This window comes from Microcebus murinus, chromosome 19 (genome assembly GCF_040939455.1).
Source record: "Microcebus murinus isolate Inina chromosome 19, M.murinus_Inina_mat1.0, whole genome shotgun sequence".
NCBI lineage: Eukaryota > Metazoa > Chordata > Mammalia > Primates > Cheirogaleidae > Microcebus > Microcebus murinus.
In genome coordinates, this window is record NC_134122.1 from 21732927 (window position 1) to 21757317 (window position 24391).

At 47.4% G+C, this 24391-nt stretch overlaps 1 protein-coding gene across 1 annotated transcript; it reads right to left on the reverse strand.

The window, feature by feature from the left end:
• Nucleotides 1–10926: 10926 nt before the first annotated feature.
• On the reverse strand, nucleotides 10927–18927 carry ZFAND2A (zinc finger AN1-type containing 2A). The gene is given in 6 exon segments (XM_020281690.2): nucleotides 10927–11865; nucleotides 11867–11985; nucleotides 14923–15054; nucleotides 16682–16776; nucleotides 17238–17335; nucleotides 18686–18927. Coding segments are annotated over 5 exon segments (438 nt in total). The 5' UTR covers nucleotides 17296–17335; nucleotides 18686–18927; the 3' UTR covers nucleotides 10927–11831.
• Between the last annotated feature and the right edge of the window lie 5464 nt (nucleotides 18928–24391).

A 24391-nucleotide genomic window follows, 5' to 3' on the forward strand; every position in this document is an offset into this window, starting at 1 on the left:
TTGGCCTTATAGGGGTCGTTCTGGCATGCCCAGACCATGGGACACCTAAAAACTTCACCAAGGTGGCTGCTTCCTGAAACTTAGGGGTTTGTGTCTTGCTCTCTGACATGCACGTCTTACCAGGGCACCCAGAGTACTTGCCATCTGCTGGTCACCAGGTAAGACTAGCATCATGCCATCAAAACAGCAGGTCACTGGAATGTCAAGACATTCAATGTCCCTTTGGCTACTGTCCATTTCAATGCTGTGACAGGGAACAGGAGAGTGAACGCAGGCCCTAGATGAGACAATAAATGTGAACTGTTGTCCCTCCCATGAGAATACAAATGGTTTTCAATTCTCTCTCAATGAGGATAGATCAATAGTCATAAACCTGGTGCCAAAGGCCATGTTGATCTGTTTGAGCAAAGACATTCCAGGCACAGCAGATGTGATTAGGGGCCACCACCTGGCCAGTGACAGCATTCGCCATCGTCCATCAGGGAGTCCCTCATCTCCTGAGTATTAAGGAGGGCGCTGGTCTCTGCAACTCCACCCAGAATAAGGTGCTGCTTCAGATTTCCTGCCCTGGCCAGGAGGGGTGTTTAGGGGCCTCTGTTTGGCCTTTCCCACTACAGCAGCTCTTACTCCATGGATCAGAGATCCGACCAGAAGGTCTGTTGGCTATAAAGTGTTCTCATCTCGACTTGCACTTAGGGATGGGGAAGTGACCGCACTGTGAATCTGTGGCTCCACTGAACCCACCATGAGACAGACGTGGGCCAGGACTCCATGTACCACCTGACCACTGTCAGGCCCCGTCTAACAGGGCAGCCAGGACCCTGGTAGCAGCACCAACTCGAACCCTGTGTCCTCCAGCCTCCAAAGTTCTGCAGATGGCCTTGTCTGTGTGCAGCTCCTCTGGGCCCGTGGTTCTGGGGAGGAGGGACTGGGAGAGTATTTATCTTACACACTTGTCTTGGCCTTGCAGGATCCTCAGGAGGACACAGACCCATGTCCATCTGGAAATGACCAGCTGTGTCTGCAAACTCACCCTGGGACTGTGACTTCCGCTCGTTGTGGCTGCCAGCAACCTTCGCTCATCAGCTCTCGATCTATGTTAATCACACAAATCAAGCTCTCTGTCTGTTGGCCCCGCTGTCTTACCCCCAGGGACGCCACAGTCTGTCAGCCATTACTAAGGGTCCCTGTGCATCTTGTTTCTGGGTTGTCACGCCGGTCCTGCTACCTGTTAGGTAGTGTCACCCATTGTGCTTCTGACAGCAAGCTGCCTGCCAGTTCTGATTTTCCCATGTGGCACTGGGCGCGCAGTTCTACTGCTGTCCCCCTCCGGTCAAGCTGGCCCACAGAGGACAGCCACCACTGGGCCACTCAGCAATGTGGGCCCCTCCCAGTCCCTACTGCTTTAATGAACAACAGGGCCTGTGGGCCCCCAGGGAAAGTGGTTACTGCTGGGTTCTCTGGTGTCTCACAACATATCTGTTCTAACACGCCCACCCCTCCAAGCACCCTGAACCCACCCTGTACCTGTGACCAGGGCAGTGACAGCATCTCCACCATTTGCTGAAGGCTGCCATCATGTCAAGGTCCAAAAGGTCATCTTTTTGAGAGGGGATATACATAAATTTTTTTTTTTTTTGAGACAAGGTCTTGTTCTGCTAGAGTGCAGTGGCGTCATTTTAACTCACTGGAACCTCAAGCTTCTGGGCTCAAGTGATCCTCCTGCCTCAGCCTCCCAGCACGCTGGGATTACCCAGGTGTGAGTCCCCACACCCTGCTTCATTTTTATTTTTGGAAATGCTGAAAGGACATTCCAATTGCACTCCTAGCACCCAGAAAGTGGTTTCTAAGTACTACCCCCCACTAAAATGAACCAGCGCTCCTTAGAGAACCAGCTGATCCCAGGTGGTGGCAGGAAGACTACAGATGGACCCCGAATGAATGAGGCTGATCACCCCTTTACATATCTAAGGCCGTCCTTACAGACTCTCATCTCATGTCTTTCTTTGGTGTTGAGTCTTCCAAGAACAAGGACTGTCTTCCCACTGATTTGCGTCTACTTCTGTGTCTTTCACGAGACACATGAAATACATGTTTTGAAGTTTTATCCAATATAAGTCTTGCATGTCTTAAGTTTATTCCTAATTATTTCACCTTTATTGCCATTGTAAATGGGACTCTTTCTCTTCCATTATTTCTTCATTTGATTACTTGATTAGTTTATGGGAACGAAGGCTATTGATTCCTGTGTGTTAGTTTTATATCCTATTACCTTACTGCATTCTTTTATTGTTTGAGGAGGTTTTATGATCTTAAGGAAGTATCACTCGCTTCCTACATTATTGAACATTATGTTATTGATCTCTCAGATACTAAACTCTTATTTTCCTTTTTCTTCAATGGTAATTTTTCCTACAGCTCAGTCTTGGGCCCAGAACTGCTACCTTCCCTCCTGCACTCCCCATGATTTCACATTACCATGGTTTTAAACCCAGCCACGTGCTAACAGCTCCCGAATGCCACCTCCAGCCCACACCTCTCCCGCTGAACTCTAGAATTGTACATCCACTCACCTGCGTGGCCTCTACACTGGGGTCTCACCAGCACCTCAAACACCACGTTTCCTCCCGTACCTGCTCCTTCCCTCACAGGTGAGCTGCACCCGAAGCAGTGCTGTCATCCTCTCTGCCCTCTGTCCCTCACCTGCAGCCACCACCTCTCGATGCCATGCCCGGCAGGGGTCTCCTCACCCCACTCCTGCCTTCTAACCCACTCTCCGCTTCACACAGCAGCCAGTAAAATGCGGATGCTGTAATACTCATTTTGCTTTTGATTCTGAAGAGGATAAAACGTTTGTAATGAAGATTCCCCCAGGGTTTCCACAACTACCCTGATGGCCTGTGGACACGCTTCATATTCACCAAATGGAAGCCAACACCAGTTTCGTGACTGTGAACCATATGATAATAATACTGCTGCTACAGAAATAACGTGTGATGCTCAAAACCGGAAATCATAGTAATTTCTACCAATCATCACAAAATCTTTGGCCACACAAGAAGCAGTTTTGCATATAACAACGCCGTCCTGGTTATGTAGATGGAGTTTATACTTTTATAAGCAAGTGCTCATTTAAACAGACTTTACTCCTCTTTTGAGATCTGTAAAAAAAAAAGTTACAAATGGTCATGCTCTAAGCTTATTTATTTATTTATTTAGAGACAGAGTCTCTCTCTGCCGCCTGGGCTAGGGTGTCGTGGCGTCAGCCTAGCTCATGGCAACTTCCAACTCCTAGGCTCAAGAAATCCTCCTGCTCAGCCTCCCAAGTAGCTGGGACTACAGGCACATGCCATCATGTCTGTTTAATTTTTTCTATTTTTAGTAGAGATGGGGTCTGGCTCTTGCTCAGGCTGGTCTGGAACTCTTGAGCTCAAGCGATCCTCCCATCTCTGCCTCCCAGAGTGCTGAGATTACAGGTGTGAGCCACCACACCTGGCCTGCTCTAAGCTTACAGTTTAAATAATTGAACATCAGGAAATGTGATAATCCTGCCATATTATTAATACTAGCTGTTATTTAGTAAGTACCTGAACCCTTGCTGATCAAGCCCAACTCTTGCAAAATATTCTTTACAGTCTCCCCAGGCCCTCTGGCCCTCAAATTAAATAAAAATGCCTTTTCTAATTTACAGCAAAACATACAGTAATACAATTTTTCCATTTATCTTTCTTCCTACAAACTTCATCTTTCGCCTTTGATGTTTGTCATGGTTTTCTTATACTAGATTTCAGTGTATGTTGTCTCTCACTTTGCCAGAATACTGAACTTAATTAATTTGAGCTGTGTTTCTTGGTTTGACACAGAACATCAAGACCGGTTGAGTTTCTGACACTGGGATGCATTTGAGAACCACTGCTTTAGACCAAACTTCCAAGATTCATCTTCCTCCACGAGCCCCGGGTCTGCAGCACGGGCAACGTCAACAGAACCAAGAGTCAGAGGGTGCCGCCACACTGTGGTTGACTAAGCACAGGTGGCACAGAAGTCCTGGGGAACAGGGCAAACCCTCACCAATGACAGGACAAAACCAGACACTCTGAGTGTGCACTAACACCCGGTAGTTCAATAGAGTTTAATTTTACCTTTCCCTTAGAATTCCATCAGCTTTCTACCTGATTGCTACAGGAACAGTCACCTTTCTAACTGCTCACATTCTCCAGGGATGTTTACGTAAAACCAGAAAAGGGAAACACTGGTACGTGAATACCTTCTTCTTAATGAACCGCTATGGTTTTGGTATTTTTTTTTTTTCCTTTAGAGTCAGCCACAGCAAAACTATCAACAAAAGCAGCTTTAGTTTAGTTCAGAATGAAACCTCCAGAATGTACAATTAAACAGCTGCTTTGCTGTTGGTACAGTTGTTTTTAAAAGGCCATTTGAAAGGGTATTTTTTGTAGCTTTTGATGTATTTTAAGATCTCGTAACATGGCTCCAGAGTGAGTGTCGCCTTCTCCAAACGTGGGTGTCAGTAGAGCTTCCCCATCCCGCTGTCTTAACAGCAGGAAGGCAGCACACTCTCACAGAAGAAACAAAAAACAACAATCTCCCCAAACACTAAGCTAACATCATGGTCTAAACACTCTCCTCTTTGCTCTATTCACCTTGTGTAATAAACTGTGATTATAAGTTTTTATATCCGTTCAGCAAAACAAAGCAAATCAACCGTTATCTGCCAAAAGTTCACACGGAACCAAGCAGAGAAATCAGACTAGCTTCTCTCTCATACTCCCCGAACACAGGGCTATTCTCAGGACATCTGCAGTCCTGAGGATGTGAAAGATCCTCATTCTCAAGCTTAAAACTTATGAAAGGAAGAATATTTCAGCCACTGGTCTATTTCAGTAACTCATTTCAGAACCAATCTTTCAAGTTTGATCTTAGGCTTGTTGCAAATAATACATTTGGAGAGCTAATTAAAAATACACTAAAAAATATCCCCAAGCCCTTTTAACATTGTTAATCTACAGAAACCTAGTTAGGATTGATAGGTTGGCTATATCCGCTCTTCCTGTGACGCCATACTGAATTTCTGCCCAGGAATCGATATCTGATGCTGTCAAGCCTACCCCGGATTCAGACAAAGGCCTTTTGGGGACATCTTGTGAAAATGTTCGATACTGCAGCCCAAACGCCAGAACTGCAAGTAGCAACCTGTCTTCCGGGCTCTGACTAGGCAGAGGACACCAGGAATGATAGTCTGGCATTGGGCCCTACCCGGAAAGCCTGGCTGTGCCAGCCAGAGCCCAACTCAGGAAAAAGAGGAAACCGACCGAGGTGGGAACAGTGCCACTTCACGTGGCACACTTCTCGGCTTGCTGTGGGCCAGTTACAACCGAAGACGTCAAGCACCTGATACCAAGTGTCCAACCCAGCAAGAGAAAACATTCAGCACCTGTGAACATCACATCAGCCACAGATCCAGATGCACTGTGTGATGCTCTGATATAAAGTTTTAACACTAAAAAATTCTCCAAACTTTCTACCATTAATATTGACACTTTCTACCAACACTTTAAATACACATGTAGCTTCCCTCATCCCTGGGCATCCTGCCACCTGCAAACACAAGCTCCACTGTGAGCAGCTCGACAGCAGCTGCACCTGTGGACCCCCTTCGCTTAAGTTCTTCCAACGGGCAGTTATTAGGAAAGGATGCCCCACTTTGTTTATGAGAGATGTACTCATTCAAAGTAAGGCACGTTTTCGCCAGGTAAGAAAAAACTAAACCAATAAAAGCACAGTTGATGAGGATGTAGGGATATTGATTGGGGTTTAAGATCTATGTTCCCTTCAGCACAGCAATACTAACAAGATATCGCTAAGTGCACAGCGACAGCACATGGCAGGAAAGTCACATTGATACGCTAGCATGCAGGCAGCTGCTTGTGAACCAGGCTGCGTGTGCAAGCGGGAGATGCCTACTAAGGAAGCAGCAGGGAGCACACAGCAGAGCACGAAGTCACTGCCTGTGAAGACGACCCTTGTAAATGCACAGAAGCCACTGGAAGCAAGAGATGCTGAGCGGGTAGGCCGGGACGGAGCAAGGGCTTGCGCTTCCCTGACTCACACCCTCTGGGCTATTCGAAGGTCTAACTAGCAACACTTAGTACTTAAAATAAATGTTACATGATCTGAGCATCTCCAAAGCTCTTAAGTTTTACATTTTGATATTCCAGTCACATCGGAAGACAGAAAAATAAGCAAAGTGACGATCGCACTTCCTGATAAAATGTAGGTAATAGCCTCTGTCCTTTGGAGGGTCATCTAGAACGTTACCCAACAGTAATATAACACAAGCTGCCAATCTCTTTTTTTTTATTTTTGAGACAGAGTCTCATTCTGTTGCCTGTGCTAGACTGCCACGGCATCAGCCTAGCTCACAGCAACCTCAAACTCCTGGGCTCAAGCAATCCTTCTGCCTCAGCCTCCTGAGTAGCTGGGACTACAGGCATGCACCACCATGCCCGGCTAATTTTTTCTATATGTATTTTTAGTTGGCCAATTAATTTGTTTCTATTTTTAGTAGAGACAGGGTCTCCCTCTTGCTCAGGCTGGTTTCCAACTCCTGACCTTAAGCCATCCGCCTGCCTCGGCCTCCCAGAGTGCTAGGATTACAGGTGTGAGCCACCGCGCCCGGCCTGCCAATCTCTTCTTAACATTTCAAGTAGCCACAGTAAAACAAAACATGAAATTAATTTTAATACTTTATTAAACTATCATGTCTAAAATATCATTTCAACATGTAAACAGTGCTTGTAGCAGTGATACTTTAAATTTTATTTGTATTGCCTTTGTTCCCAAACCAGAAGCATCAGCTGGGAGTTGTAAGTGCAAATTTTCATTCTACTCCAGACCACAGAATCAAAAACCCCAGGCTGAGGCCCAGGACTCTGTGGAACAGCTCTTGAGGTGTTCAGACGCACACTGAGGCTTCAGGACCACTGGCCTAGAGCAAGCATAAATGGCCCCTTACACACACCTGCATGGGACAGCCCACTTCACACCTAGGCTACACAGCACAGCCTGTCGCTCCTCAGCCACGACACTACACGCTGTGCTGGGTACTGCAGGTGATTGTTATACACAGTATTTGTGTTTCCAAACATACCTATACATACAAAAGGTATAGTACCGCTGGATAGGAGGAACAGTTCTAGTGTTCTGTAGCACTATAAGGTAACTAATAGTTTATTGTACATTTTCAAATAGCAGAGTGGATTTTGAATGTTCCCAACATAAGGAAATGTTTGGTGGTGACAGATTTGATAATTACCCTTATGAGGGTAATTACCCTTGATAATTACCCTTATGTGTACACTATGTTGTGTACACATATATCATACTGTTCTCCATAAATATGTGCAATTATGGCAATACAAGTAAAATAAACATAAAAACCAAAAATAAGTGTCAGGTTAAGATCAAAAGATACAGTAAAAACACAGCATTATATGGGACCACCGTCAGACATGCAGTCTGTCATGGACTGAAACATTGTCAGCACAAATGTAGTTTTGACCACCTATTTGTAGAATGGAAATTGAATATGATCCCATTTTATTTTGAAGCTATGAAACCAGGGAAAAGAGGATGACACTGCTTAGATTTGTGTTGGTCCAGGGACAGTAAGCTGTCCCACCAGATGTCTGGAACATGTAGCTGGACTCCAGGATAGGCCTTGGATGGCATTTTGTTTCACCTTATTTCCTGATACCCAAGGTCCCAAGACATGAGAATACTTTTTTTTTTTCTTCCACACTGAGTTTTAATTGGGAACATTAAAACAGTTTAATGACTCATGATGAACTGTAAAACTTTGATGGTTAAATTGTACTATCTTTTTTTTTTTTTTTGAGACAGAGTCTCGCTTTGTTGCCCAGGCTAGAGTGAGTGCCGTGGCGTCAGCCTAGCTCACAGCAACCTCAAACTCCTGGGCTCCAGCGATCCTTCTGCCTCAGCCTCCCGAGTAGCTGGGACTACAGGCATGCGCCACCATGCCCGGCTAATTTTTTATATATATATCAGTTGGCCAATTAATTTCTTTCTATTTATAGTAGAGACGGGGTCTCGCTCTTGCTCAGGCTGGTTTTGAACTCCTGACCTTGAGCAATCCACCCGCCTCGGCCTCCCAAGAGCTAGGATTACAGGCGTGAGCCACAGCGCCCGGCCTTAAATTGTACTATCTTTTATAAGGCATTTATTCTTCATTATTTAATGTATACCTGAAAGAAACAATATACTTTTGTTTTCTGTTCCCCACTTGAGAGCAAGATTATGAAGAGAGGGTCTTAATTGCTTATGTCAAAACCTACCTGGGTTAGTTAGAAAAGAAATATAAATGCCAGGCACAGTGGCTCTTGCCTGTACTACCAGCGCTCTGGGAGGCAGAGGTGGGAAGATGTAGCTTGAGCCCAGGAGTTTGAGGCTGTAGTGAGCTACAATGACGCCACTGCACTCTACCCAGGGTGACAGAATCTGAGACTGTCTCAAAAAACCAAAAAAATATAAAGAGAACTAAACCTCTACACAGCTGCTATAAGAGCATATTTGGTTTTAGGTCATATTCTGGGTATGGAGCAATTTAGCTCATCTCACCAGAAACAAAAGCAGGTGCTAATTGTGAAAACCCCAATTATTTTTAACCTTAATTTTCCTCTCTCCTGGTTTCTTGTCTTCTGTGCCTGGGTTTTGAACAGGTGCCACATAAAAGGATGTCGGCAATACATGGGCCAGGAGGAAGTGTCAGGAAATATGAAAAGGCAAATCTGGCCACAACTAAAAGGCAGTCCACCCGTGTAACCGTCGATAAATCCAACTATCACAGAAAAAAGAATTCCCTGAAACACTTGTCCGGCTAGCTTCTGGCCTTGTGTTCCACCCCCGTGGGCAGCGAGGTCAGGCACTCCAGCACAATGGCCCAGGCGGGCAGTAGAGGGCAGGCAGCAGGCCACAGGACAAGGGCAATGGAGGCTCAGTGACAATAGAGGCTGGGGTCTGCTACTGTGTCACCTGGCCAGCCTGCCAAGTGCCAGAGCGCAATCAGAATACTGTATATATGTCATTGAGGCTGTCAATGTAAACAGAACACTAGTGTTGATGTCCATGTTCCTATGCATTCATCACTTCACGAAGTCATGGCCATGAAGCATGTACTTGATCACCCGGTAAACCAGGAAGGACTGTGGGCACACACCCAGCTTACCCCTGCCCCACCCACTTCTGTTGGGTTTGCTGCTCTCCAAATCCATAAAACCCATCCCCCATAACCTCCAGCACTGGAGGACACTCTTTCTATTGTAGTTTTAAGTCACTTCTGAAGTTTCTATTATTCCAATAGCAGACAAAGCTTTGTCTTCAACAGGTGGCATTTTTTGACTTTCTTCTTAGTGTTGAAATCATGTCCAGGTGCAAATGAACTATCTCGAAGGCTAGCTTATTACTGACAATCATGCCTATTTTAAGAAGTCAGCAATGGCAAGGTTAACCACCAGCAGTCCTGCCAAACACCTTCCCACAAAGTGGAGTCCTGGCCCCTAGGAGCCGGGGATGCTTGCATGGCTGTGCTCTCAGGGACTGTGGGTGGAAGACTGCAGGCCCCTCCAGACAAGGACCCTCAGCAAAGTAGATGCTCAGACCACATCATTATAGAAGCCACAGGAAGACAGAGATATAGGCAGCTGTCTGGTGTTTAAGTGATAATACTTCCAGAAAAGCAGGTCCTTGACTGACTCAGGCCAGGGCAGAGTTGTCCTCTGATCTGGCTCACTCTGATTCTCTGCTCTGTAAACTACTTTCTTTTATTGGTACCGTAACTCAACTCACCTTGGAACATAACTGAATATCCTTCAAATTGTTTATTTTGCCAAATAATTTGTGTATTTCATTGGAAATTTTTTGATAAAGTTTTAGACTGGTGTCTTATACCTATAATCCCAGCACTCTGAGAGGAAGAGGCGGAGGATCACTTGAGCTCAAGAGTTAGAGACCAGCCTGAGCAACAGCAAGATCCTGTCTCTAAAAAATAGAAAAAATTAGCCAGATGTGGTGGTGTACCTGTAGTCCCAGCTACTCGGAAGGCCGAGGCAGGAGGATCTCTTGAGCCCAGGAGCTTGAGGCTGCAGTGAACTACAATGACGCCACTGCACTCCAGTCTGGGCAAGTGAAACTCTGTCTCAAAAAAAAAAAAAAAGTTGTAGACTGTTTCCCATGAGAAGCATGAAGGTACCAGAGCACAGCAGTTATCTAACAAAGTTGAGATGACCCACAGCCAGCTACAGTGGCAGCTTGGACAGAGAAGTCATGTCACCGCTTTACTTTCCACCTAAAAGAGCAGTTTTTTAGGTTTGTCTTGATTACCTATTAGTAGTTGATCACATCAGGTTCTTACAGAGAAAATGAGGTGTTTCGGAAACCAACTACAATTGTTACTGCTCAATTAGACCTTGTGCTGGAACGAGCAGCATTTGTAATGTGTGTAACGAGCATTTGTAATGTGGGGTTTCAGCCTTGTGTCACCTGTCCTCATGACGAAACAAGTTGGTGATTCACTGCACGACCACCACCTTTCAGCATTCCCTACTGGGACGAAGAGCAGCCGCAGCAAATGCAAGAGTGACCAAGTTCACACGTGAAACTCGGACAGTACCTGAACTGCTGGGCTGGCCCATCAGGAGACGGGGTGTTTAGAGGGCCTGATGGCCTAGATTCAGCAGCTCTCACTGATGAGCACCTGGGGGGGGGGCGGGCGAGTCAGATGGTGTTCACTTAGCCCCTGCACGAGCTTACAAAAAGCCCACATAGGTGTGTGCGGTTACCCCTCAACCTGGCTCGCTGAGAAGAAACAATCAAAGGCAAGTGGAAAGTAACTTACGTTTCCATTTTTTTATTCAACAGCAAGTTGAGGCCGATGTTTTACTGAGTTGACAATACCAGTGATAGGGGTTGAATCAAATCCCCTCCCTCCCAACCAAAGACATGCTAGAACCCTGACCCCAGTCCTCAGATGTGACCCTATCTGGAGATAGGGTCTCTACGGAGGTGAGAGGTCACCAGCATGGACTACAGAACTGGTGTCTTTTAAAGAGAACTTAGGACACAGGCACATGGGAGACCATGAAAGAGGAAGGCAGATCATGTCTACAAATCAAGAAAACTAGAGATTGCCAAAAAAAACCACAGAAGCTGGAGGGAGCCATGGAGATTCTTTCTCAACCACCAGGAGCCAACCTGCCGACACCCCGGCCTTGGATTTGCAGCCTCAAGAACTGAGAATCCATTTCTGTTTAAGCCACCCAGTCTCTACTAAAAATAAAAAGAAATTAGCTGGGCAACTAAAAATATATATAGAAAAAATTAGCTGGGCATGGTGGCGCACGCCAGTAGTCCCAGTTACTGGGACTGAGAGAGCTGAGGCAGAAGGATCACTTGAACCCAGGAGTTTGAGGTTGCTGTGAGCTAGGCTGACGCCATAGTACGCTAGCCTGGGCAACAGAGTGAGACTCTGTCTCAAAAAAAAAAAAAAACCAAACAAACAAACAAAAAAAAACCCACGCAGTTTGTAGTATTTTATAGTATCCACAGAAAACTAATGCAACTAGAATCTAACTTTAATTTTGTTACATTCACCCAACTCTAACAGCAAATGTGTAAGATCCAACATACAGTATGGAACAAGGCTCTTGGTCACTCCACTCCCCACCTTGGAGGTTACTCGGGTTCCATTCATGTTACTGTGTGTTCAAGCCAGCCCAGGCGAGGCTGGGAGTCCCTTCTCACCCAGCTTTGCTGGTGGGGTGGCTTCCGTGTGCAGCTGTGGTCCAGGGGATGTCTGTGCTGGATACAGAAATTGCCACGGCACTGGTCACAGGCCACCTGCAGCATCTCTTTTTTCTTGCATCCCTCTTTTGAGCACCGGTATGTAAAAATCTGAGAAAGCAAAGTTATTTTAATAAGTAATTCTTTTTAAAGGCTTTACAATGGCAAATATTAATACACAGGCAGCATTTAAGCTGGGAATTCATGTCAAGATGGACCAGAGCTGTTCTCAGGAGACAAGAGACAACAGGAGCATTGGGACCTGGGGGGAAAGCAGCCGCACAAGGGTGTGACAAGCACAGCTCCACAGGGTAACTGGCTCCGGGGAGCTCTGGGCAGTGGGGGTTGCTCCCATCAGTGGAATACTACGTCCCTCAAACCCACTAGTAATTTTCTTTGGGTGGGGCCAGGCGGTGACATAACTTCCCAGGCACTTGCACCTCCCTGTGAATGTAAGGTGGCAAGCAACATGAGCGTGTCCAGCAACCCAAGGGCAGCCCTACAGCAAGGCAGGTGAGCAGGGCTGTCTCGAGTAGCCGTGCAGGAGCCTGTGCACGTGCAAAGCGCAGGAATGAGGGGGTACAGGCAGAATATGGTGTCTGGCAAGAAAACAAGAATAAGGGTGCACCTATGCCAGGGTGGGCACAGAAGGACCTGGCAGCTCTGGATGGAGCCAGAGAGGGAGCTGTGCCAATCTGGGAGAAGCAGGTGTGCGGGGAGCACTGCAGGCTGGCCAGGGGTTTAAATGAGGGCAGTGGGGCTGGAGGAAACCTCCACACAAAGGGCTCCATGGGCAGAGTAGGTAGATGGGGCTTTGTTCTCAGGTTTGAAGTTAAAGACAAAGTTAATGGGCCTCACATGTATAGTAATATAATTGTACAGAATTTAATATAAAGTATTAAGATAGTTGATCACTACAAAACATTATCTATGACTAGAAACTGATTTAATCTTGACAACAGCCAATTCTCTAGAAGAAAAACTCTTTAAAAAAACCAGAAGTGCGCATGTTCTCATTTCAGAGAACAAGAGGACAGGAGGGGTCGTGCATCTGGAAGAGCAGCCAGCCTCAGACGAGAACAACTCAAATGAACCTGGAGGGCCCACAGGAGGGGCACAGTGTGGAGCTGGCTGACCCAGACCCAAGAGAAGGCAGATGGGACATGTGCTCCATGGGTGTCAAGCCAAGTGTCTCCCCTTGGACTTCTGGCTAAGGAGGAAGCTCTGAACACATGTACTGGTTCTGCCCCTTCCTGAAATAGTGTAATAGTGACAGAAAAGATTTTCTGAGAAGAGATAAATCCTAAAGGGCAAAGAAGAAGAAACAGCTTCAGGATTTCAGAAGCTAAAAAACATGTGGATGAGTAGTAACAATGGACTTGGCAGAGAAAAGTCAAGTTGTAAGCAGACAGGGAGGCCAAGCAGCAACCCCGTTTGTGAAACAAAAACCCCAAAGGCTTGGGAACTGGCACTGGAAGCACAGGGAGAGGACTACAAGCAGAGAAGTCGGTGTAGATTTGTTAGGAAGCAGACCCAAAGATCACCCCACACCAAGGGCAGGCTTCTGCTGCTGCTCTGGAGGGTCAGCCCCAGGCTGCTGTCCTAGGGAAGAAAGTGGGAGAGGACTTCAAGATGACAGCAGCAAGCTCACACACACACACGGGACTCCAGCTGCTCTCTCCACTTGACTCCCAGACTCTGGAAGATAGGAGCGGGCCCTCCAGACTGGGCACGGAAGAATGGAAGATGGAGCGCAGGGGCTTCCTGAGGGAGTGGACCAGGAAGGTGAGTGACAGCAAAGGCCAGAGTCCACCTACGCTTTACAAGCAGCCAGCTCAAGCAGGCAGGGAGGATAAAGCAACCTGGGGCAGAGCCTGCAGGGAGAACTGGCTAGCCCCAGGCCACAGCACTAAGAGTCCAGAGAGGAGAGAAGAGAGCAGAGGAAACCAAGGAAATGTAAGAGAACATTCCAGAGTCCAGGAGGGTCCACTGCATGTCCAGGTGGATCTAAGCTAGGAATGTCTGATGTGAACCTTCCAACTATGGGACAAGGAAAGGATCCTCCAAAGCTGCTTGGAGAAAAACCGGACCCACAGAGGACCAGTCAGGACGGCCTGGGAATTCTCTGAAGCAGGCATGTAGCAATCCTGTCAGACACCCAAGGGAGACTTCAGATCTAGGATGCTACACCCAGCAACCGCCAATCAAGTAGAAGTTGAGAATAAAGACCTTGAGAAATGCATGGTCTTGACTTATCTCCCACTCTTACTCCTGGGAGGCAACCAGAGAATGTGCTTCCACTAAAACACGGGAATAAACTCAAAGAGCAAAACACAGGAAACGTAGATCTAGAAAGGCCAGGGGGCTCTCTAGGCCATGGTCCTAAAGGTAGCAGAGACCTGGACAGCCAGCGACAGCACAGCTCCATGGGGGAGCTGTAGTACAAGTATAGCAGCGTCAGGATGAGGGGTAGAGCTAAACCTCAGCTACACTGTGAACAGGTGATGCCCGCAACTAAGAGCAAACAAACCCAGGAAGCAATACACTCGTGAAGAGAAAGGAGATAACACACACAAGACTGGCTAAGAGAGGAAGGCAGCTGTCAGAGTGGACCTGGATCCTGTTTTTCCTAATGGCCTTTATTACCAATGAACAGATGAATAACTTAATGAAAACACTGATGCTGACAAAGCAAGAACACCGAATGTTTGAATTTTCCATCCTCTTAAGTTGTATCAGGAGGACCTTAGAAAACAAATGCACAATAACATGATGGTTCTAGAAAACTACATTAATTCTACATCTTGGGGGAAAAATGGTAAATTCCTGTAAAGACGACCCTAACCTAAGCCCCCTAATATTTACAGAATGTTTATATGACTTTGAAAACTCATACCATTCACAACTTAGGAAAGCAACACAGCATTAGGGTTTCGCTGTACATAAGTTATTGGGGTTAGTTTTCATAGTTAGAAATTTACCTCCCCCGTACCCCCAGGTGAAAAACCAACATTCACAGATCACAGATTCACCCAGAACCCACCTTACCTTCTTCTTACTCCTCCCAGGCTGAAATTTACAGTCTGTGTCCATGTGATTGCCAACCACCACGTCTGGTATCTCTCCCTTTTTTACTGGGATGGGGACATTACAGAGTGGGCACACTGGGACATGAACATCCTGAAAATAGTGAATGTAAGATGACATCTGAGATTCAGATAACCAAAACTCACAAAGAAAAAGGTGCAATTGTATGGTGCACTCAAACTCAAACAGGGTACAAAAAACTTACATTCTGACCACTCACGAAAATCAATCATTGCTAGTGTAAGAGATTAATAGCAAGGCATCCCTAGAACGTGAGGTACCTCAAAGTGAAACCCAATGGAATTTACACATAAGGGACTTTACAAACCACTTCAGAAGTGACCTTAAGACAGTGAGTAAAAGGCAGCCAAGGAGGAAGCTGGTGAAATCAACCAAGAACTACCTGAGGACAGCCATCTGTCCGGCACTGCCCAGGTGAGAAGAGAACCTGCTGAACACCTCCAGAGTGGAGATGACAGACAAAAGCAAGAACCATAGAGATTCCCCAGTTTAGAAGCAAACTTGTAAACAGCAAGAAAAAAAAATTCCCCTGGCTTTTGTGGCCTCCCATGTGGCTTTTACACTGACAGATTCACTAGTCAGTGGACAGAGAACACACACCTGGACTGTGCTCTCAGGTACATAACCATCACTCCATCAGATGTAACCCCAGACTGTGGGGGCTCTGGAGGTGGTGACTGGACCACCCAGCAGCTGAACACCCAGGTGCTTAAACATCTGAGCCAACAAGAAAACTGAGGTGGCAACTAACATAGGATGAGTAGCAGGTGACCATGGAATTATGGGGCCTTACTGTCTGTGGGCTAAACTGAAAGAGCCACCAGGTAGTGCTAAGTGGACCAGTTTCCCAAATTAAGAAATGTCACTAGATGACCTCTAGCCTGACTCCTCCCCACAAAGGGAGATGGGAGGGCCCAGTGACAGAAGTGATTGGTAGTCCGGCTTGGTCATAGGTGCCTGGTAAACATGGGCAGTGAATCACCCTCCCTCACCTACAATGAGGGCCTAGAAGGGGCAAGAGGATCACAGCATATAATGCTGAGTCACCCACATTTCTCACCCCTCCAGGGCAAAGAAGCAGGGTTCACTGAGACAATCTGTGGACCACCAGAAACAAAGTGAATGCAGCCAGAAGCCATCTAAAAAGCCAGTAAGAATCTTCAATCTTTAGACTTACAAGAGCTAGTTCTTAAAGCCATTTTTCAGTTTCTACTGTGTATTATTTTGATCACTTAAATATGAAGTCAAGGCTGCAAACTTACCCGAATGAACAAGCATCTCTAAGGCCTGATTAGATTCCAAATATTAAAACATTTCTTGTACCCCATGAAGATACAGCGACATTATTCCTTCATGTAACGGATCAAAGGAACCAAGTATTTTAAACATGTAAAGTAAGCAGTGAAGGTAGAGTAAGGTTACAACTATTCAACTCCATGAGTCCCTGAAGATAAAATCTCAGTTGTTTTAGAGACATGCTATCCAACAGAACTTCCTGTTATGGCAGAAGTGCTCTGCATCTGTGCTGTCCAACACAGTGGTCACTGGCCACATGTGGCTACTAGATACTTTTGGCTAGTGGGACTGAGAAACTAGATTTTAAATTGTATTTAATTTTAAGTTAAATTGCCATATGCTGCAAGTGTCTACTATATTGGCCAGCTCAGCATTAGACTGAAATTAGGACCTTCTGAATTACCTTCTTGAATGCAAAGGGACATCTGTGTGCAGCACATGCAAAATGATCTTTACAGAAATCTTGTTTACATGCATCACATTTTAGTGGAAGAAAATCTAAAAAAACAAAAACAATAAAGTGTTTTAAAGACTAGAAGACTTACAGATCACACTAAGCAGGTATTTACCTACACTAAGTGCTTCATGACTATGTGATAAATATATCCTCACTGATCACACATGAGAAAAAAGTTTTGGGATAGTGAATTTCGCAATGCCAAACATTCAAGAAACTGTTATGTTCTCAAGGGAGATCCCATTTCACGTGGTATCACAAGTATTTAAGCAGCACACATGTATCCACTTAGCACTGGCAGCCAGTCTCATACCTGGCTTTAGGCAGATGCTAACTAACAATGTTAAGCAAAACCTGCATCATGCCTGCTTCCCACTATAGAAAAGCCAGAAAGGCCAAGACACAGAGAATTATCAGCTAATCAGTGTAATGGGACTAGTTCTCCCCTATGAAATAGCCAATAAAATTTATCTTCTATTAATATTCTCTTTAAAATCCTTACCTAGCTGCTTGCAAGTTTTTTCTGAACAATGCTTCCCCAAATCAGGAAACTCCATCATGAGAAATGTTCAAAACACCGATGGCAGAGTTACGTATCACCTACAAGAATTAGAATTAGAATCATTAAGAGAAAAGCAATGACTATCCTAATTTAGTCACAAGGATTTTAGTTTATAGTTAAAGTCAACGCTTTATGTAGGCAGCATAAGATGGAGTTTTAGCACAAATACCAGGTTTCAGCCACTCAGAATCAATCACATCAGGAGAGGCTGCTTTTCAGTCCTTTTAATTCCTAGTCTATGAAGCTCACCTTAAATTTAGCTTTTAGTTAAACCATATTCCAACTCATCCTGACATAGGCTTCCCATATTCAATTTACAAAGCTGCCAGTGAATATTACAACCTCAGTGATTTTTAAGTCATAATTTCACCTATGGGATATACTTGTTGACATAAACAAAACTGTTACTAAGTGCTAAATCACATTAGTTGACTACCCTATCCAGAAGAGACTTAACTCTGTCCCTAGCCTAACTCCCTTATGCATTGAGTTTTACTTTGAAATTATTCCTTGATGACATCAACCTGTAGCTGATTAGGAAGAAGCCGGAGCAGCTAACTCACCATGGAAAACAGGTAGACAAATAGTGAAGGCGCCGCGCCTGAGAGGGCATTTAAGTCCACAGCAGGGCTCACGAGGTCCCCTTCGTCATGTGATACCCAACAAACCTCTCAAAACTCCTGTCGCTCCCAGAATTCAAGTACCCGCAATCTTTTCCAGGTCTTCCCGTCAGCTCTCTCCACTCTCTAGGCTGGTCCACTTGCCACTAACATCTACTCACCCCCCCCCCCCGTGGCCTCGGTTTCAGGTTGTCACCTCCGCAAAAGGATTTTTGTTTTGTTTTGTTTTTTGAGACAGAGTCTCGCTTTGTTGCCCAGGCTAGAGTGAGAGCCGTGGCGTCAGCCTAGCTCACAGCAACCTCAAACCCCTGGGCTCAAGTAATCCTGCTGCCTCAGCCTCCCAAGTGGCTGGGACTACAGGCATGTGCCACCATGCCCGGCTAATTTTTTCTAAATATATTAGTTGGCCAATTAATTTCTTACTATTTATAGTAGAGACGGGGTCTCGCTCTTACTCAGGCTGGTTTCGAACTCCTGACTTTGAGCAATCCGCTCGCCTCGGCCTCCCAGAGTGCTAGGATTACAGGCGTGAGCCACCGCGCCCGGCCAAAAGGATCTTTCGTGACACCCTCAGCACGTCCCATTTAAGGTACACCCCCTCTACCCGTACAGGACGTGTATTCATTTCCCAGCACGCAGCACCGCCCCCAACACAGACCGCTCACTTTCCTAGCAGCTCCACCGAATGCGGGGGCCGTGTTGGGACTACCCCTCGTTTACCAGCAGGACCTACACAGCGCTTGAACGCAGGCGGCCCCGACCCCATACCTGGCTCTCGGCTGGAAAACCGCCAGCAGCGAGGCAAGCGAACGGTGGCGGAGACCGGAGAGCGGGCGCCCCTCTCCGTGGTCGGCCCCGGGGAGTGAGGCTACAAGAGCGACGACACAGGGCAAAGCCCAGAGCCAGAGGACCGCCAGCAGCCACCACACAGCGAAACATCTCGCCGCCCGCAGCCCTTCAGTATTTAAGCTTGGCCGCCCAGTCGCAGAGCGGTCTGGGCCGGGCGATTCCCGGCGCTCCCTGATAACGTCACGCGCAGATCAGCCAATCCCTCCCCGCCCCGGCCCAGCGGCCCGATACGTTACTAGCTAGCTGGCCAATCCCGTCCCGCTGCGGCCCCGTCGACCCGCCCATTCCTCGCCCCTCCGTTCCCTTTTCTCGAAGGATCCAGCCGCTTCTCCCGGGCGCCGAGTCACTGTTACGCGGCTCTGCGCAGGCGCAGTGGGGCTGGCTCGTGGCGCCGTGGAGCTGACTCAGGCCGGAAAAGCTAGCGCCTCGAGGCTGACCTAACTTCCGGCCCTGGGTGCCACTGTACCCCGCGAGAGCCCGAGAGGCTCTCGGGGGCGTCCCGAGCCTGCCTGCCACCTCATCGGAGCCCGTCTGCCCTGCGGTGTGACAGAAAGCCTCTGTATTTTTGTTTTTTTCAATGCATTTTTAAGTAATTTCATACTTAGAGAAAAACTGCAAGAATTTACCAAAAATGTCTCCATCCCCATCACCTGGACTCTCACCTACCTCGTCGCGCCTCCCTTGTGCATACCTGTTTCGTGTGTTATGTGTATGGGGGAGGGGGTAGGCCCTGCACACCTGTTCCGTGTGCGCGGGTCACTGCTCCTGGGCCGGGGATGTTCTGGTCCCAGCGGACACCCGTGGGCGGCGCTCCGGGGACGGTGGGGGACGTGTGGGGTTGGAGGGCGACTGTGTGTGTGTGTGTGTGTCTGTGTCTGTGTGTGTGTCTGTGTGTCTGTCTCTGGCGCTTGTTTAATATCTACTGCTGACTCTAAGTCCCCAAAAGCAACACACAATGGCAGCCTCGGTGAGATGGGGACTAGGCAGCCCTCGAGCACTCATTTGGGGGCTCTTTAACCAGCGAATTAACTAAAAAGCACGAAAATGTGAAAACCATGGCACTAAGAAGGCTACAGAAAAGACACTTGTTTACAGCAAACAAGCTGAAGCAACGGGGGCAGTGGCCACGGGCAACTCGAGTTTCTTTCGGCTTGGCACACAGCCTCACCCCCAAAGCCCACCACAAGTACTCATCTGGCGATTGCAGTTAGTACACAGGCAAATTCACAACTTCACAAATGCAGAATCCACAGGTCATGAGAATTAACGATGTGTGTGTGAGTCATGTTTTGTACATGTATATTCCTTTTTCATTAGTGTTTTTCCGAACCCTTTGAAAGCAGGCTGCAGACAGGATGGCCCATCACCCTTGAGAACTAAAAGCCCCTATGCCCCCACCCTTGTAACCAGCCCCGTGAACAAATTTCAGTGACCCCTATATGGTTTTGTTTTAGTTTCACCACATTGTCCAATCTATGTTTTCTATAATCCTCTCCAGTAACTTAACTACTTGAGTTGTTGCCCAGAAATGAGAATGTGACACTTAAACGTTTTTAAAAATTAAAAGCACAACACCTTGGTTTTACAGTGTGATCTGAAAATATTAAGCCCCCCAGCTGACTGTATGGACCCCCTCTTGGCCAAGCGGACCCCAGAAATACCCTAAAGCTGAGTTGCTGGCCATGAGCAGGGAGTCAGACCTGCCTTGTCACGGCCCCTCCCTTCTTGGAGATGTCCTTGTAACAGTGAGATGCTGAGTCATGAACAGGCCTAAGGTTGCAGTGAGCTGTGATGACACCCCTGCACACTAGCTCGGGCAACAGAGCAAAACCTTGCCTCAATAAACGAACAAACAAATAAATAAATGTAACCAGGTTGTGCTGTATGTATGGAGAAAAAAAGACAATATATTGAGTCAGAATTTTTTAAATTCAGCGTTTTGTCATTAATTGAATATCTGCATACTAAGAAACAGAGAGGGATACCACCAAGCGTGAGTAAGGTGACCACCCTTACACCTGTTTCTTAACACACCAAGGTCCAGGGCATTCTTTTACTCACGAAGCCTTCCTAAGATGCCATCTGAGGACGGCCTTGCAACACCATGACCCTCTGAGGTCAGGAAGGCTTCAGCCAATCTCAAGAAGTCTACCGGAAAGGAGAGGTCCCAGATCGCAGTGTCCTGTTTCCAGCATCCACGGCATTACTGTGTCCACAACACATTCATTCTGCATCACAGGGCCAGAGTGTTTCTTCTCAAGGCGATCACTGGGTCACTGTTGTGATCCCTGCTTTACATTTGAGGAAACTGAGGCACGAAGGTGTTAAGAAACATGCCCAAGAGCAGCCAGGGCTCAAACCCAGGCTCCTGAGTCCACCACGGCCCGATCATGAGCTCACAACTTGCAACAAAAGCCTTTCCAACCCAGGTCACGTCTGTTTCAACAACCCTCAGCCTTCTACATGGGAAACATGGGCACGTGGGGCTCCCCCTTGTGTGCAGGGAGCATGGACCCAGGGCACCACCTGACCACACCCCATGTCCCTTACTGCAGTCTCCCGCCTTAGGGAGCAGACACCAACCCCTCTGCGCCCACACTGCCCCTCCGCCCCTCTAACGGTGCCCACTTCGAGCCCCCACACACTGGGGGTTGTGGGCTGAGCACCAGGTCCATTCTGAGGCCCATAGCATCACGACCGAGGTCTCTCCCTTCAGAACTCTCCAGACTTCTCTTCCAGCCCTGGAAGTGATTTTCTTCCATAATGCAGGAAACCTCCTGTCCATCATAGTCTCAAGTTTCTTGCTCTAGGACAAGTCTCCCAAGCTGTGGTTTGTGATCTGTAAAACCCAGGCTTCTCATGAAGTCCAAGAAAACCCTTTTCACTGTCTCTTGAAAGCCTTGCTTTAAGACTGTGACTGGCTATGAACTCTCAAAAGTTTAGATTTAACAGTCAAAATTGAGCAACAACTTTCTTAGTCACAGCAGTATCCGCTGTCCCCTTCCGTGCAGCTGTGGGAGTGTCACCTTGTGGCTGAGTCTTGATGGCAGAACACTTCTCAGTGCTGGAGGCGAGAAAACACATTGGCATTGCGCCCACCGCAGACACGGCCCTTTAACAAATTTGTCCAGCTGCAGCGTGTGGAGGGTGGCTTGAGGAGAGACAGAGCAGAGGCTAAGGGCGCAGTGAGACGCTGTTTCTGTGGTCCAGTGGGCAGGTAGAAACTTCGCTGCCCTTCTCAGCTTCCCCTGCAGGCTGGGCGTGAGCACGTGACCAGTCTTTCAGAAGGAGAGGGGCCCCAAATGTCAAAAATGTGCCCATTAGGACATAGCCCTCCTCTTCCAGGAGATATTTTTGTGATACTCGGCAATAGTAGCCTTCTTGCTGACATGAAGGGCCACGCCTCAGGGCCAAGTCAGAGCACAGGGACTGCCCGAGCGGAGAGGTGGGAAGAACCTGTGACGCTGTGGCTGCTGACCAGTCTAATGGTCCCTGCCCTTTGCGTAATGGGAGATAACATAGCCCTTGTTGTTCAAGGCATTTTTGTTGTTGTTTTCTATTATTTGCAGCCAAAACCATTCTTGTTGATAAGCGGGAAAAAAAGTATTTCAACTTAGGACGCGTCAGCTATGAGACAAAAGAGAAAAGTTGGTGAAGGAGCAACTGGATACTGGAGTCTGGAACTCAGGTGAGAGGTGCGGTCTGGAGAGAGAAAGCAGGGAATTTTCCCCATAAACATGGCAACTGAGTCATACGTGTTGCTGGGCAAGGATCCGGCATGGAGGGGAAGAGGGCCCAGGCCCAAAGCCTCAGGAAAATCCAATGTTTAAAGAGCAAAGAAAGAGGAACTGGCCAAGTTAACTCAGAATGAGCAACCGAAGGACTCAGGAGGAAAATAAGGCAAGGGAGGTGTCGTCGGAGCCAAGGGGAGAGCTTTCCAGAAGGAGCAAGACTGCAAGTACCTGTTGGATTTAGGCCGAGGGGGGTCACTGCTGCCTGTAGAACGGCCCCACATGTATAGGCCGAGGTCAGATTGAAATGGGTGACAAGCAAATGTGGGAAGAGGAAGCACAGTCTTGGTGACAGAAGCTTGGACGCCTCATGAAAGACAACAGATGTTTTCCCTGGCCAGCAGGTCAAACAGGCTACCCTCTACCACCCACTCCCCCAGGGCACTCTCTCTTCTGCTTGGACACGTAGTCAATTTACCTCTGCATTTATAATTCGTATCCTCAGCAAATATTTACTGGGTACCTGCTGTGTGCACAGCACCCTGTCGGGCCTCAAGGAAACAGAAGAAAAGATTATGCTGGCTCCTGTCTCTTCCCAGGAGCTTACAATCCTGTTGCTCTTATAGGAAAAAAATCTCATATCCTGGAACAACTGGACAATAAATGCAAACATTGTAATTCTGAGGTTTCATGCCAGAGACTGTAATCACTATTGGAACTGAGAATAAACTTCTCCCAGGGCAAGCCTGAAGGAAGGTTTTGCAGATGGGGGCTCCAAGGGCATGGGGGCTAGGATGGGGCCCGGGTAGGTTGCTAAAGCCAAGATGCTGCGTTGGCTGGGACTCTCGATTGCCAGTGACAAGAACCCAACTCAAAATAGATTTTGCCAAAGGGGGAGTTTTTTGGCTCTTCAATTTCAGATGTGCCTGGATCCAGAAACTCAAACGTGGTCCTTGACACCCTCACCCCTGCGTGTGGCCTCTCCCACTGCTGCATGGTGGCCTCCTGTGCATGATAGGGACATAGCTGCGGGCACCCTGGTTGCAGGGGCCAGCACAGCGAGTGTCTCCCTGCCATATCTGCATCAGCACAGCCAGTGGGCTCTTGTGGTTTCTGGGGTCATGCTTAGGGTGATTAACGTGATCTTAATTGGGACACTTTTGAAAATGAAAACAGGGTGCTATCAATACTTTTTTGGACCAATAGACATAAACAGGGACTCTTTGGTAAAACCTGGACATAATGTCACCATAATCAAAGTCCATTCGGCCGGGCAAGGTGGCTCACGCCTGTAATCCTAGTACTCTGGGAGGCCGAGGCGGGCGGATTGCTCGAGGTCAGGCGTTCGAAACCAGCCTGAGCAAGAGCGAGACCCTGTCTCTACTATAAATAGAAAGAAATTAATTGGCCAACTAATATATATAGAAAAAATTAGCCGGGCATGGTGGCGCATGCCTGTAGTCCCAGCTACTCGGGAGGCTGAGGCAGGAGGATCGCTTGAGCCCAGGAGTTTGAGGTTGCTGTGAGCTAGGCTGACGCCACGGCTCTCACTCTAGCCTGGGCAACAAAGTGAGACTCTGTCTCAAAAAAACAACAAAAAAAAGTCCATTCTACATGTCCATCATGACGGTCCCACTACAGTCACGTAAAATGGGGTAGGGGGAGTACTCCAAAGTGACGGTGTGCTGATGAGGAAGGAGGAGCAGGCAGGATGAGTGTCCCTAAACATTTGTCTCCTAAGGAGCAGAGGCCTGCAGGTGCTCTGTCCTCTGCCTGATGTTCCCTCCCAGCTGTTGCTACAGGCACTGGCACCATGAGTCACCGAGGCAGATGTAGGACTCACAGTAAAAATTGCCAACAGAAATCAAAGTCCATGTTCCCCTAGACACGTGAT